This window comes from Colletes latitarsis, chromosome 10 (genome assembly GCF_051014445.1).
Source record: "Colletes latitarsis isolate SP2378_abdomen chromosome 10, iyColLati1, whole genome shotgun sequence".
Classification (NCBI taxonomy): Eukaryota; Metazoa; Arthropoda; class Insecta; order Hymenoptera; family Colletidae; genus Colletes; species Colletes latitarsis.
In genome coordinates, this window is record NC_135143.1 from 14,671,343 (window position 1) to 14,688,390 (window position 17,048).

Sequence of the window (17,048 nt, forward strand, 5' to 3'; positions counted from 1 at the left end):
CGAACGATCGAGCCTGCTTTAGCATGATCGCTTGACGGATAGCACGATGGATTCTTCGTCACGGCGTGTCGTTGAATTCGTTTGAACATGGAGCCACGGATCCTCCAGCGGTCGCGATGTTGACTCGTAGACTGATCGATCGCCGGATGCCATGAAACGTCACCCTGATAGCGGCACCAATTGTCCCAGACAGAGTAAATTTAGGCTAGCAACCGTTAGTTGGCGGTAGATAAAGCTAGAAGGCTTCAACCCTTTGGTGTTCGGGTTCCTTTGGACCCAGGCGTCCATGAAAACAAGTATTATAGCGTGTAATCGACGAGTAACTTAGTTTATCTGATGTAGACGTTTCTACCCTTAATCGGGGACTTTCAGTGCTCAGAAATGTACAAGTAAATAAATCATACGGAAAGAATAAAACGTGATTTAGCAAAGTCATCAGTCAATCAAAAAGATCACATTTATTTCTTCGACTAATTCACTGTCGGCTGTAAATACTCCCATTTTTATATTTGCTTAGTTGCGTTTTGTTCGTCTTATGCAATTTATTTACTTATATATTTCTAGGTACTAACAATCAACCACAGACCTAACCCAGATTAAATATTGAAATATCTCTATTAAATAAACTTGTTTAGATTATATGTACTATAATATTTGTCCCTAGAACCGTCCGCCATCCGAGGGTTAAGTCTAACAAAATGGCCGTCGTAATTCTCACTTAGAGTCAGAGCGATGCACGCCAGAGAGCCTAATGTTTGTGTTAAAACGATAAAAATGAAACACAGGATATATAGTAATAAAATAATGTTGTTAATAATATGATAGTAATTAAATAGCATTTGGAACGATAGTATGGTTAAGCGCTGCAAAAAAATCGCTTATGATCCAGATTCTAGCAATAAAAGCTCTTCGAAGTTTTTATTTCTATCGAAAAATGATGTTGCAGCCAAGTTGTAGCTGATTAATTAATGTTTCTTAATTTCTTGGAATGTGTAGATGCATCTTACAAATTTTTCTCATGAGTGACCATTTTTCATCATAGTTTTGTAACCTCGAAATGGTACTATACTCCCTCCAGTTTTTGCAAATGTATTTCAAAAAAATAATATTAAGTAATTAAAGTTTGTCTATCTTTGTGATGAAAAAGCTTGCAATATCAGGATCTGACTCATACTAAATATCTCCCGATAGGCGTTTGATTTTTGTTTTACCCCAGTAAAAATTCATATCGTTTCCTATTGGTCGTCCAAGAGTGTTTTAATCGGCTAAAGCGAAAACTGGGGGAAAACTTTGAAGAAAGTATGGGTTCGAGGCCCCCCCACACGATGGGGCGATTTCGTTTGTTGAAGCAATTGATTCTGAATGTTCTATCTCTCGGCGCGAACGACGGCCCAGCAAACATAATTACCGGCTTTAACGCCGACGTTTGCTAATTAGGAACTCTTTTTGTGCGTGGACGAAGTGCAAACAGCGGAACGCGCGCGCTCTGTTGACAGACTGAATTATTCGAAGGGTGCGTTTCGACGCTCGTCGGGGCTTCGCGTTCAAACAAACTCGCCGCGTTCGGCTCGGGTCAGAATTTTTAATCCGTAATCCGAGCAAACGAAAACAGAAGCGCGATGAGGATTTTTCAGCATTTTTTTTACCGATCGTTACTCGAAACTGCTGTGCGCACGGAATCTATCTCGTGGTTCGTAAAATCGCCCGGACGACTGCGCATGCGCGTTAGATCGTTCGAGGAGCGCGCGTCATCTGACCAACGCAGCCAGAAGCTAGAGAAAGAAGAAAAATCGTCTATCAGGGTGGCGTATTGTCGCGTCCATTGGAAACCACGGATATAAAGATATTTCGTACGATAAATTGTACGGTTTTAGAGGTTACTAGTAAACCTCTGCGCTTTTCGACGACTGGCACGGAGCCCGACTTCTACGAATTCGAATTCTCGCAACGATGCAAACGCAGGGAAATGCAAAACGAGAAAAAGTCGACAAGTTCTCCTTCCGTTCTTTTCTTGCCACCTGCCTAATTTCGTGTCGTTTCGTTCCTCCCGTATCTTTTCCTTGTAAGATAATGTCGGTCCGGGATAGACGCCAGCCGATACGGGAATGGTTTGGTCGACTACGCGAACAATAAACGAGGTGTACAACAAAACAAAGACCAGTATGCATGCGTGGCACGAGAAAAGGTAGATTACATAGGTATATTATTACTACATTGCGCTTTATCTCTCTTTCTTCACGATCCCCCCACCCGACATATTCTCAGTTTCTCAGTTTTTTCAGTCTGCCTGATACAAACACTCTTTATCTATCAGCTTACAGAACACGAATACTTGGCTTCTCGTCCTCCGTACACTGTCTCCGAGATTTCTGTTTGCGTTCTGCTCTTCTCGACGCGATTTGATCGGATCCCTTTTAGTTCTGAACCCCACTTGAATCCTGTCCCACTTCGAACGATGGAGTTCTTCCTCGATGGGAGCCACGGCTTGTCGTTGTGAAAACAACGATCGAGTCGTTGAATCGTAGAATCTCGAACGATCATTTTGTCCCAGAAACTTTGGATAAAGACGAATCTGGTTGGATAGAAATGTGTACGTTCGCCTGCTTTACTTTGATCCCAATGTGTAACATATGTATGTCCGTTCAGAAGGGATCTCGATCGGAACGTTGCAATTTTTTTATCGATTAGCAGTATACGCGTTTCAAATAAAATTTGTGTTCCTTTGTCCGTAAAAAGTATTAGCCAATTTGTCTAACGTTAATTTGGATAGTATCAAAATTGAAAATACTATAATGCCTTGAAAATTGTAACATTAGAAATTTAAAGGATATTCTTGGTTGGTTTTCTCATTATTCACCTTGGTTTCTCATTTTTGTAATTTTTTAATTACAGTATTTACATGTATAAAACGTACTAAATCGTAGCACGTGGAAACAGGTAGAAGGATCTAACATGCTCACTTTAAATAGGCTACAAATTATATGTGTATAAAGAATGATTGCACAGGTTCAGTCAGTGAGATATTACAATTTGCGTTTGGTTGACCTTAAATCATAAATTTAACGCATTCACTGTCCAATCCCTCAACGGTGTATCTAATAACACAATTCTATCACCCACATACGAAACATGGACAGTAAACGTGTTAATTCGACCATTTACAACAGTGTTGTAACAGTGCACAAGCACGCCATTTCATTGATTGCAATTCCTATATTTTAGTAGCTGGCTAGAAAAATAATTCTTTTTACCACGCATAATTTACGGTCTATACAAGGTAAGCATGTCAGGTGCCTCGCTTTATATAAATATTTTTTGGCATTCTGTGTATGGTTCGAGCCCCCAGGCTCTCTGAAAACGCGCTCGTCCCGATCGTAATCTCTCCCTGCAAGCTTATTCCAGTCAAGCTTCAATAAGCTTGCTCTTGTCCCTCGTCACGATCGAAGCTATACTTGAAACTGACCTTTCGCTTATCGGGCATTGCTATTGGGAGGTAAAGAGGAAGGACATTCGTACAACGATGCGCAACGAAGTTGTCTCGCAATTATAATATAGCTTTCGCGGCGATTCAATCGTCCACCAATGCACATAGCGCACGAGAGAACTGCGTTGCGAACGTGCGGCCCGAAAAGGTATACATTTTTCCGCAAGCAAGATCACCTTTCGCTTGGTAGAATCTGTACAAAACGATCAACAAAAGAATACAACGAAACCGAAAGTCAAGCGAGACACGTCGCTGAAACGATCGAATAAGTACGTACATGCTTTCGCTTTTCACGGCTTCGCAAAAGAATTTTTCCACCCCTTCCCGTCCCGTTTGGTATATATCATACGCTCATACGTCTTTCTTTAAACATCCCTTCTTTTACGAGGCGCCAGACTCGTCGCGACGTGTTCGATTAGACGTTACCGCGATATCGCGGCCAAAGAAACGAGCGATATCGAGGCAACGCCGACACCTAAAACGTTCTATCTGCGAGTCTCTTTCTCTCTTCGTTCGTTTCTTCGCCTATCACCCCGAGTTGTCCATTGTCCTACTCGTCATCCTAACTTAGAACAGCATGGCTTCCAGCACTCTCTTTAGCTACGAATCTAAGAGTTCGCGCGAGGGTGGGCTGCCCTTACATCACGTTTCCACCATCTTAAGCAGGGTAGAAGTCACGTTGCGAAGATCATGTCGTTTGATTTTCCGAAACGCGACCCGTAAACGCCGTTCGACGCGTGGAACGTCGATCGCAGGTCAGATCGGAATCGTTTGGCCGCTCGAGGTCATCGGGTGATCCTCCCCACCCGCAATGTTTCGCCTCCCCACCGCTTCTGCGCCTCGCGCCGCCGCGCAGGCGCGAATCGAGAAGTTCACGATGGAGGGGACGCGACCTCGAGCGACCAAAGAATTTCGATCCGACCATAGAGCGCCATTTGCAAAGACACATGGTATACGTAATGTGTAATTATACCGCGTGCACATAGGCTAGTCTAGATGATATTGCAGATAGAAGACCAATCATACCTTCGGTTTTCATGTTTTAGGACACAGTTATACATACACGAAGAGAATCCTAGATCTTTAACCCCGCCATTTCGATCCTCATCACGACAAGGAACAAGAGAGAATGCAATGTTTTGTTTTATTTCTTTTTTTTCTCTCTTATTTGTATGTTTTTGTTTTTGTTCCCGACTCATATAGTCTGGTTTAAGATCATTCGTCATGGGTATGCATTTACATACGGATATTACGATCGTAGTTATTAGTTGTTGCAGTTTCTATTTCACGTTTGAACTCTGCAGAGAAATTCCGACGTAATTAGCGTTTTACATTGGTTCGTTGCGTTGCATTGTTTTCTGGTAATTATGAGGTTATCGTTATTAATCTTTAGAGTGGTCGATGCTGAGCGAATTTGAGCTGTAATAGCATTAAAGCTATGGCATGAGTATAATGAGTTAGCTTCATACTTTTTGTGTATGTATCGAATAATTGAGTATTTTGAAAATTGAATGGACTCGATTTTAATTTGTCCACTTGAAAAAGGAAATTCAGACGAGCTGACACACAAATGAAAATCCCTGTACACGATTCAGATAAGAATGTAAATAGAAAATAATGTCTAACTAAAAATTTTACTAAAAAAATACAATAAAAATAGTCAACTATCAAAATTAAAGCTTTCTTTTACAGAAGTTGCATGATAATTGTACAAGAAATTATTCAATTTATTTACAAATAATGTAGGTATCCGAAAAGAAAATGTAGAAAATGATCAGACAAATATTTTAAACTTTTTTAAAAACATTAAGATTAGAAGAAATTATGTAAAAAGTAAATTCTTTGAAATTAAGTTAATGCATGCCTTATGTTTATACTAATAGAATTTACATAATTACCATGCATTTAATACAGCAGTATTATCAGGACTCAAAATACCGAATGCGTTTCTAGTTCAAGTTTCTAAAGTCAATTGGCTTCAGTGATTATGTGAAAAAGTCTAATTACAGTCAAACAAATTAAATTTGCGATACCACAGACCGTATTTCTTTTCAGTTTTAGACGTAAGATTAACTAAAAGCAAGACATGGTATTTAATTAAAAGAAGAGTCACGACGAACTATATAATAAACGATCAGTAACTACGAGTAATTCACATTGAAATTTGTCAAGTTTCGTAAACGCTATTAAAAGTCTGAAGTCAGCCCGAGAATACATTGACCGACCGGATTAATTGCCAGTGGATGTCTCTTGTAATTAATATGCAAACGGTATAAATAGAAAATGGGTCAGCTCGTTCTATTCAATTCTGAGTTGTTTTGTTCTCTCCCGTTGCGAGGATTACGAATAAAATTCTAATGCGCTCGGAGAAAACGGGCAATCGGCGCGGAACTCGTTTTCGCCGTTAATTCAGATGAAAATGCATAACCAGTTACCCGGTAACCAAGAAAATGGCACCGCGACCAACAGCGGTTTAATTCAATTGTCGTTCAGGCATGCTGCTCGAACCGAACCATTGTAAAATGTCTTATTTCCGTTTCGAGTCGGATACGTAGATGCATGCTGTCATGCGCTCTCTTCTCTCCTTCATTTCTCTCTCTATCTAACTCTGCCCCCTTAGCCCTCGAGGTTGTTCCACTTTTCACCGAGCGTTCTTCGGTAGGTTCTCGTCGATCGTTGGTACACTCTGTCCAGATCGTAAATGCCCCGGATTCCACGACTTCCGGCCCCCCAAATAGAGCAACGTGATCTCCAGAGTACAAATCTGTACATTTTGCTATACACACTGTCGAGTAACTCATTTCTACAAGTTAAAATAGAAAAATACTACTTCTGGCATCGGTAGTTGACTTTCCTCGCTGTGCCATCGTGACAATGACTGTTGTCACGAAATTCATCCATTTTTTCCCCGAACGAATCGTTCGAGGCTGATCGACGGAATTAGCAAACAGGAAACTCGAATCAGCAGCGAGATACGGTGGGAACGTCAGTATCATAGCGTTTTGTACGATCCGATTTAATCGGTTAGTTGTCAGAGTCTGATCGTGTTCGGTGTGCTCTTAGGAGACCAGCGAGTGCAGAATAGACACGAAAAACGTTTTGGATCGGTCGCAGGAAGTCGGGACGTCCTGCTGGTCGAGATCGTGGCCCGGAAACTATGGAACAGACATTGCTCGAGAAGTTCGCGCTCCGACACGACCGTAGAATCCAAATACGATCGATGGGGGTAGATCATCGGAGGAGGATCAAACCTAGACAATTTTCTCGATTCGCATTTACTTATTCGAATGACGATTTCTTTTATTTACCTTGTTTATTTTTTACTTTTACGTCTTCGATGGTTCCTTTAATCAACGATCCTCGATTGTGAGACACACGAGGAAGCAGGCAGATTAATACTATCCTTTTAGATTATATATTTATCGATGTCTTCGCATACCCCTGAAGCACTCTAATGATCCTTGAGCGGCGGCACGTGTTTTTGTTGAGCGATGGATGTCTTCGTCGTTGTTACAGATGGGCAAACTTGGGAGCAATCCACTGGCTGGTCTCGCGGCTCTGGGCCTTGGAGGCCTCGCCACACCTGCTAATACCGGTGGACTTAACCCAGCAGGTGAGATAACGTTTCGTCGAGCGGCCATGATACTAACGATATCACTTTACAGTGCATTTGCTTCTTTAATGAACTGTTTACGGTAGAACCTCGATGTTTGCAGAAAAACGACCTGAAAAATCCTGCAACGATCGAGGTAACTGATCTGATAAGAAGACCCAATTACATACTACATCCCCACTACCTATGATCACTGCCACGTGTTAGCTCCAACTTCCACTCGTTACCAAGCGACCATCCCTTCCACCTCCAATTCCATCCGTTGCTAAGCGACCGTCTCCTTTTACCAGACACGGTGCAGCAAAGGAGGGTCTCGTGCAATCATCGAGGTTCTACTGTATTCGGGACCAGAAGTACTGCGAAGAAGTGTAGAAAATTCCCCTGAGTGGTCTTCACGATATTAGAGAGGCTTTTTCGCCCGTGATATTTAATATTAGTTTATGGGGCAGTAACGAAATAAATTTCCACTAAATCTGAATTCCATTCAGGGACATTCTCTTCAGCTTCAGCTACAAATAGAAGAAGCCATTGTAGCGAAAAGATAATAGAAAGAATTCCGTAATGATGATAAAAAAAATTAAGAAAGTAGAGTAGAATGGATTGGTACAGTAGAGAAGTCTGTAAAATTTAAATTCCATAAACCTGCCTTTTCGAGAAATGTAATACTCTATTATAAGTTAGGTACAGTTGTGTCGTTCACATAAATGATCCATGAATTTGCATGTATCCAAAAAAAATAACGTTCTAATTCTTTTGCAAGAGGTTACCTTGATTTTGTATCTATTATATATACACGTTTATGATCATTTATCTGCTTGATTCTATATTGATAATGTTTACAAGTCAATTTAAATGTTCTTAAATCGAGAAAACTGTTTGTTTGTTAGCCCTGGCAGCGCTTGCCGGTAGCCAACTACGCACCAGCAATACAAACAGACAACAACCAGCGGCGAACAATCAGACACACGAAATGACCGTGCCAAACGAGCTGATCGGTTGTATCATCGGGAAGGGTGGCACCAAGATCGCCGAGATCCGTCAGATCTCCGGTGCCATGATCAGAATCAGTAACTGCGAGGAAAGGGAGGGCGCAGCCACGGATCGTACGATCACCATAACAGGGAATCCGGACGCCGTGGCATTGGCACAATATCTCATCAACATGAGGTGAGTACCGCGGGGCCAGAGCGCTCGCTGTGGTTACCGAGATCGAAGACAGGGTCCGTGATGAACATTGGACCTGATCTTTACACCTCAGCAAAAAAAGAAAAAAAAAAGAAAAAAAACCGGTTCAAGGTTCCTACGATTGAATTTATTTTCTATTTGAAAGATAAAAAAAAAACAAACTCTTCCATTCCCATCGAAACAAGTCGAACTCGTCCCGGCTACGTTTTGCGCTAGATCGCGATACATTACTCCCCAACCCCCGAAGCCCCCCAGCCCTACCTTTCAATCTTTCTGATTTCTTTCTTTCTCATCAAAACGGCAATCGTGCCATGCCACCTCGGATTGTGTATGTCGCCGATGTAGATTACACGTTATGATCCTCGACGGGCAATACACCCTTACTCGTCTGTTTTTGTGTTACTCGTTCCTCCCCCCCGTAATTGACCTTTCTTAGCCTCGGTGTCTTGAAGGTGATCAGTGAGACTAAGGGAATAGTCGAATTGCCGTCATCGCGACACCTCCTATCATGTTTGTTATTGTTACTGTTGGCTCTGCCGACGACGCGCCGGTTAACGACTCCGTGAAACTTTTGTCAGAAAACGTGGATTCTTTGTCGCGGAAAAATAGCTCGATAGGGCGGTTAACGAATGCTCGGGTCGTTCTACCAGCGCGTCGAAGCGGACTGAATATCACGAAAGAGGTGGCGATACTGCATAGAGAACTTGCACGTGGAACCACGGCCGATAGATCATATTCCGTCGCTTGATGTTCTCGCGCGCGCAGAGTATCGTAACGCCACCTCGGTCTCTAGCGTAACAGGTGAGATATATCGTAGTCGTAAGGTTATACCATAGCACAGAAGACGTCGCAGCGCAGCGAACGAGGGATCAACGTCTACGCGGAGTCGCCGGAAGACACCTTCGTCTTATCCACGGCGGAAGAGGATCTTAATCCTTTATTTCCAGGTCCTGCTTTCCAGGTCCAGTACCCCGAGTATCCTGCAGAACATATTCTCCGCTCAACATCTGTTTCCCATTGTCGCTGGCTGTCCTTTCAAGTAAACATAACCGACAGAAACGACACGTATAGTCGAACGATTCCAGCTACGTCGTTCCGTTGATTACGATCAATCCTGAAGAGTCCCGTGCAAGCAAAAGCATCACAAGTTCCTCCTTTCGATTCGATCGTTCGACGGTTCCAGAATTTCTTTCCGATCGGAGATCCACCTTTGGCGAAGGTCTCTATTCTCCTCGTTGCTTCTTTGATCCCCAAATTTCGATCGCACCTAACGATTATATTTTTCATCCAATAAAGAAAACAAATTAATTTATCGAAAGGAAAGATTAATTCGACCCTCTATTGCACAGTATAACCGATTGGAAGCTCAATAAAAACACAGTCCGCGTAAAATTTGCTGAGCAAGTTTATAGATTTCTTGTAGAGACATTTAGTAATCCAGAAAATTTAGCAACTTAACTATTAATTTCTTGCAGGCTATGTCTGACATTCTATCAAAAAGAGCCTAGGTGCAAAGGATTAATTACTCCATGAACGTATAAATAGTTTCTTTTCTAGGGAATAAAATGAAATGCAATAGAAGGTAGATCGTTCGTAATGTTAAATGAAATTGAGTATGGACGAAGGAAGCTAGAAAGAGACAGCTTTCGCCAAAGGTCTCCGTTGATGCATTTTTATATTTTTGATTTTTACGTTCACCCTCCCGCTGTTGTTATCATTGCGTGCCCATAAATGTTCGTTAGTGAATGTCTACGGATGCAGATCTGTTTGTTTCCTAAAATCGTGTTATGGGACTAACGATACCATTCTCACAACGGCGACACTTGAATGCTGAACGATGTTAACGTAGTCGTCGACGAGATTCGAGGAGATTGAACGCGTCCTATAACGCGTCTGCCAACCTTCTAAAAGAACCAAAACAAAAAAAGAGAAATTTACCAGACCCCCCGACCCACCCTAATTAGCACGACCAGCAAAATGAGTGTCCAAGTTATCAGCCGCTCGAAACGCAAGTCGAAAAAACCTTCACACTATTCCCCCCACGTTATAATTATAATCCATTATATTTTATTCCAGATTGTCACTCATAATTTACTACTGCATTTAATAGCGACAGAATATTCATCATCCCCCCGATACTTCTTGTACCTGCTCATAACTTGGTAGCCATGATTATTACATATCCAGCACTCCCGCGGGCCAGGACTTGCACTCTGCCGCCCAACCAATCGCGTCTACGTGTTTCACGAGCCAATTATTTGCGACGAGCCGATGTCGTTCTTGGCAGAGTGCGAGTCCTGCGCCCCGTTTAGTTTGATTTCCGCTTTTCAGTGACTCCGCAGAGCTATAATGCGTTCCACGAAACCGCACGTTGTCGCTTTATCAAAGTATCCTTGATGCGATACCGCTCTGACGAACAGATCGTCGAGGAATCATTCCGCTTCCTGCTTCTTCGTACATCGTGTATCGTGGCGACGGACTATGGCTCTGCTGTGCCAGAAAAATGGACGATGTATTCGCGAACGGTGGTAGAATTTCTGTTGTCTCGTTCGTCGCGGGTCGTGAAGACCCCATTCGGTACCCGTAGTCGTTTTGAATGAATCGTCTATGATTCGAGCGAATACAAGTCCCTCTTTGTGGCAGCTCCTTGCAGCGCGTGTTCCGCGTCGGGGCGTAATTTGGCTGGTCGCGATTCACCGTTCGACCAACGGAACTTCCGGTGTCTGCGGTGATCTCAGTGTGCCATAACGCGACCCGATGCGACAGGCTCCGTTCCCCCACGAACCACCACGTAGCCGGTGTACGTGAGAGTATCACGCTCCATAGAGCACCTGTGCCATAACTCTCTGAAGCCTTTTAAACCTTGCGACTTGATTTCTTTCTTTCCGTTTTTATTTTCTGTTCCGACTTTCACGCTGCTGTTCCGTTAATCGATAACTCTTTACTTCTAGCAGCCCGGTTTTTATTTCTATCATCTTCTCTTTCTCTCTTTCGCGCGCCACCTTTACGTTTATCTTTCATTTCCGTTTCTATCTCTGTCACTGATTCTTCTCATCTGTCTCAGAAAACGCACACTAGAACATAGAACACACAATTGCACATACACACATAGACACGTACACACACACACACATCGTTTTAGAGGAACGTTCCCACCCTCACCTTTTTACATTTTGTGTCTTTTCCCCAGTGTTGAATTGCAGAAAGCTAACTTAGAGGCCCAAAATACCCAAACCCCTGGCAGCGGTACCACTCCCGGGGCATCCGGAGCCAGTGCTTCTCCCTCTACCACCACTACCAATGCCTCTCCCTTGGCCAGCGCCATTCCCTTGGCTCAGCTGCTAAGCAAGCCAGGCGCCCTCAACGCCCTATCTAGCCTCACCGCCCTCGGCGGACTCACGGAATTGCTAGGTGGTGCTGCTGGCGCAGCTGCATCCGCGCTTCCGGTCCAGACAACCGGCGTGCACCGATCGCACAAGTTCACGCCGAGGCTACGTAGCCCTGGCGCACCGGGACCCACCGACAGCGGGAAATTCAAATCCGAGCGCACCAAGTACAACCCGTACTGAACCAGCGGACGACCACCTACGGAGAGACGCGTCAGAGGGATCATTACACATTCAACACGCATTACTCATCACCACCACCGACTCCACGACCACCACACGGAACACGAAATTTACATCGGAGAAATGTGCGTACGGACGCCAGGGTAGCGCGAGTCCGGATTCAAGACTTGGCTAAGGATCGAACTACGGGGTTTTTTCACGGACTTCTTCTCCTCGATGGGTGATAACGATGATTAACATGTAGGGTAAGACACGCCGACGACGGGGACGCCAGTTCGTCCCCGTGGTCGGTCCTCTTTCTAACTCGTCGCTGAAACGAACATCGTTGTTTTTTTTCTTATAGTCGATTCGTTTCTAACTATGTCCCGTAAAAGGCGCGTCCTATACGGAGGCTATTTCTCGTTGAAAAGTAAGACCGAAATGTGGAATAATTTCTTGGCACTCATTCATTTTAGTATATTTAATATGAAACGATAACTATTTTGATCCATCTTCGTCGGTGTACGATAAATCTCACGAAGAATCGAAAAACATTAGGTTTGTTATTAGATATTGAGGAAAAGGGAGATTCTTTACAAAATTTATTGTATACCAAGATTCACAATGTAGAACCAGTTTTTAGAATGACTCCTAATGCCAATACAAATCGAAAAGTCCTTTTCTATTTTACAATCTGAAACTTCGTTATCGAAATATAAGCAGTCGAAGTATTTGAGCGCATGCGCAGTCCGAAACAAGATGGCGCATGTTAGAAATCCCAATCAACGAACTTCAGTTGCTTATATCTCGGTAACTAAACGCCAGATCACAAAGTGGCATAAGACTTTTCGATTTATTTTCTTGCGAGGAATCGATTCCGAAAGAGATCCTACATTTTCGTTAATGTCCTGCAAAATCGGAAACATTTTATCTCCGCATATAATAACAAAATTATTTGAAACAAAATGAAGTGAAAATAAACACGATCGAAAATCAATGGGGTTGTATAGTTTTACTCCAATAGAAATTCGAAATAAGCAAGATCTAACGTAGAATCAGTATATTTAGAAACTAATTAATTGTTCGAATCGACTATAAGAACCATTAGATTTGCTCATTCCACAAGCAATATTCAATTTCATTTTCTTTATCCTTTTTTTATTTAAAATTTAACGTAGATGGTTTTTCGAATTTTGCATTTTCCGGTGCGAGATCCGATGCTAAGTCTTCGGACCGTTCATACTAGCGCGACACGTCCTCCGAGTCCGCGTAATCGTGATGGCGTGTCTCTATCCGACGCGCAAATTTGTGCGAGGGATAATGTGTCGATGATTTCTTTTTTCCTTAACAATTTGTTTTGTTTTTTTTTTTACATTTCTTTCTTACTTCCACTTTTTTTAAGTCTATAGTATCGTGCGATACCGTCTAAAGTAATTTTTCATTCGTTTCTCCGCGCGACTCGGAGGACGCGACTGCTTGTGCACCGTCGCAAAGCAGCCTTTTATATATACGTATATATATATATATATAAATATAAATACAATTACGATGAATTGATTAATGTTTGATGAAAAAAAACATCTTCTTACTAGCGTTAGGGTTTCCGATGTAATTTTTTCTCGTAGTTATAGCCGACCAATTGAATTGAGAGAGGTGTATTGGCGCGAGTGAACTGAACGAACGTGAGAGTAGAGAAACAACGTTTAGGGGTGCATGAGAGAAAATTATATATATACATATATATATATCGTTTTGTTTTTCCTTATCTTCAATTATGCCTTTATCAGGGAGAAAGAATAAACGAAGAATGCGCATATAAAGAAATAAGAGAGAAAGAAATACATTAACAGACGTAATGGCGTCGTGTGTAGATGCACCGTGTCGTAATCATGTAACGTGCTTTAGAAACGACGACAAAACTTCCTTCGATATATGGTCCATAGAACCGACCGACACAGAATAGAGAGACAGAAGAATAATCCCGAGAGCTTAATCGTACCTCGTTCGTGGGGTAGCTTTATCGAATGTCGTCAGTGAACATAAATTTATATATTCGATTTACCAAGTAATCAATGAATTTACAATAGTGGTCATTTTATTGTAACGATATATAATTATATACAATAAACAGAACGTAATCATTCACGAGGATACACGCTCGATTATATATATGTACCGGATAGAAAGAAAGTAACGATTTTTCAGCGAGTTCAGATAATTAGCGTAACCGACGTTTTAGACGTATACGTATACACGCATACACACTTGTACACGTACACACAGAGACACGAACTCACACAGTACACGAGAGGAAACGGATCGTGTGTTTTGTTGTTTTTTTTTTCTCTCGATGAAATCGTAGTTGTACTCGACCGCGCATCAAACGTCTTTTCTTCTTAGTCGTACGTGTGACGGTGTTAAAAGAAGATGAACGAAGAAACGTCGAAAAGGGACGTTTTACCGTGATTTCGGTGCAACGAAAATTAAGATCGACGGTTTTTTCTTCGCGGAGAATCGGAAAAGAAGAAAAGATGCGAAATCGTCCGTTCTCGATAAACGATCCGGCTGCGTGAGAGCGCCCAGATCAATGTGTGCTCAATTTCTAGTTTGTAGCGAGGAAGTACTTGCATATAGTGATCAATCAGGTGTAGATTTACGATCGGGTGTTATATCGCTCGTATACCGAATTCGACGCGACGATCGTGATCGCGGATCGTTCGACGATCGTTTCGTCAATGTGATCCATCGGCAAACGGGCACGAAAACAAGAGATCGTTTCGGCCGATCGAAGATCCACGCGTGACGAATCGCGAACACACGATGTCGCGTCCCTCGTATCATAATATTGCTTATTGTGTTCTTCATTCTGTACCACTCCGTAGTCTCGCCCCATTTTGTTTTCTCGTCGAGACAATAATGATTTTTCACACGTCAGCGGCGATTCCCGCGGGATCGAAACAAGGATTTAGAGGTTACATCGTAGCGCGAGAAACGGAAGGTTGATCAAGATTCAAAGAGTATACACAAGGATTTTGTAGGTAATTAGTCTTCAATTGTATATTGGTCTCTATAACGATGTCGCAGAGCTTGTGTGCTTAACAGACATTAGCTATCCTGTATCACCTTGTTAAATAAAGCTAGGCGTGTTTAATACAATACGAGAAGAAACCATGTCGGCCTTTCTCCGAACGGGGTCTCGCAATGCACTCTAACGGGTTTCTTTTTTTTTTTTGTTTTCGAAACGAGCAAAATAGACTCGAGTGATAAACCCAAGGCCTGATGATGCATCCAGGCTTCTGCACGCGTTTGTTATTTATACGTCCATCGATCCAGCCTCTCTGGAGGACTAATTCTGCAGTACCTTGCGCGACCACGTTTCTGGCGTGCTGCATTTTATTGTTGCTACCTCCTTTTTGAAACGAGGCGAACCAGCCCGTTTGACAAAAGATGCTACGCATAGGAGCCAGACCGAATCGTCGGACGCGGGACGAGAGATTTGAGAAAATGCGATGATCGTGCACCTATTCGACGACTAGACAGAATCATGTCGCTTTCAACTAATCGCCTCGCATCGATTGTCAACAAAATTGCAATATCTTTTTAATATTTCGATTTACTCGGACTCGTTTGCTTGTCTTTTTGGGTCGAGAACTATTTCTTAACGAACAGAAGTCGTTAAATAGTTCGTGAAACGAATGGCGGGTCAAGTGACAAACTATGTATGATTGAGAAATGAATAATAATGAATGATACCTGTTTACGTGTAATAATTTGTATAACTGTTGCAGTTTTGTCTTTTTTATCTGTCATATATCTAATAGCTTTGCAGAGTCGGTCACTTTTTATAGAACTCGAACATTGATTCTTTAGTTAGAGGTCTAACGCAATATGGCGTAACAGGACCTCGAGCACTTCATTATTGACAGACAAACGAGAGTCGCGATAATTACAAGAACGATGCATAATTGTCGCATTTTCATAAAAAAGAATCTCGAGTCCCAGTTCCGGTTTCATGTTACCCGTCGATTAGGTCTGGGCCTAGCTTTCAACGAGAAAAAAGTGTAACTCTTGAAAATGATTACTTGAACGGTGAATTTTTTCGACGTACAGTAGAACATTGATAATTGCAAAATGAAACGAGGCTAATTTCAACTGCAAGTATAGAGGTCCATGTAATTGTCAAGGTAATCGATAAGAAGCCCTTGCATAGTGCATCCTCACTGTCTGTGGTCACTACAACTCCCGGTTCTTTCCAACATCACTCGTTGTTAGGCGACCCTCCCTTTCATCTCCCACTGCACTTATTAAATGACCATCAACTTCACACATTGGTAGCTAGTTCATCCCATTCACTTTCATTTTATTCATTACACATTCCATACATTTCGAACTTTAGTTATTGCTAGGTGATTAATATCCACCTTCAGCTTTACACATTCCATATCCATTTCTTCTATCTTGTACTTCATTTGTGGCTAAGTGATCATATTCCATTTACTTCATAAATGCTAAGTGACCATCTCCATATCTAACTGAATTCTGTACTGAGTGACCAACCCTTGAATTCCCAACTCCACTCCTAGCAATCGCAACACGACCATACCCGATCCAATTGTTATTGTCGCTAACTGACCATCCCTTCCAGTGTCAACAGAAGGAAAGGAACGAAATTCTCGTGTAATTATCGACGTTCTATTGTACCCACTTCGAAAGGAACGCGACTTTGTCACGTTCACGCAAAAATGTTCTTCTCCCACGTGTTTACTGCTGTCGATCGGCAGCGACACGTGGTAACACACTGTCACTCCTATATATAGCAACCGTACATACATGTATGTATATATATGTTGTGTGTGTACATACGTGCATGTACAAACGTACCAAGAGTGGAGAGAGAGACTCGTACAGAAAAGATGTAGAGAAAGGGAGAGTTCAACCAACTTGACCCAGGCTCCTGCCCGTCTTTGGTAAGCACCATCCGCTCCTTTGTAGTCCCGTTAATCGACACTTTTCCCATTTTTTTTACGAACCGTTGGCTGCGACAGTTTCATTACATAGTTTTTTAATTTTTTTTTTTATTCTCATTGAATGCTTATTTATTTAGCTGTTTTTTTTCTAATCGAAAAGAAAAAATTTGTCCTTTTTTTTATTTTTATTTTTTTTTTGTTTTTGTTTTTTATTTTATATATATATATATATATCGCGATGTACCCTTGTT

The 17,048-nt window shown here is 42.1% G+C and overlaps 1 protein-coding gene across 11 annotated transcripts in view; it reads left to right on the top strand.

Annotated features, from left to right (window-relative positions):
• Nucleotides 1–17,048, top strand: part of Mub (poly(rC)-binding protein mub) — a 183,227-nt gene that overhangs the window by 150,097 nt on the left and 16,082 nt on the right. For 10 of the 11 annotated variants that reach the window (XM_076774530.1, XM_076774535.1, XM_076774539.1 and 7 more), the window contains 3 exons: nucleotides 7,001–7,097; nucleotides 7,985–8,264; nucleotides 11,473–12,264. In XM_076774530.1, the coding sequence (XP_076630645.1) occupies nucleotides 7,001–7,097; nucleotides 7,985–8,264; nucleotides 11,473–11,851 (756 nt within the window). In that variant the 3' untranslated portion in view covers nucleotides 11,852–12,264. Of the gene's footprint in view, nucleotides 1–7,000; nucleotides 7,098–7,984; nucleotides 8,265–11,472; nucleotides 12,265–17,048 lie in introns of those variants that run through there. The other variant, XM_076774540.1, reaches the window with a different exon arrangement.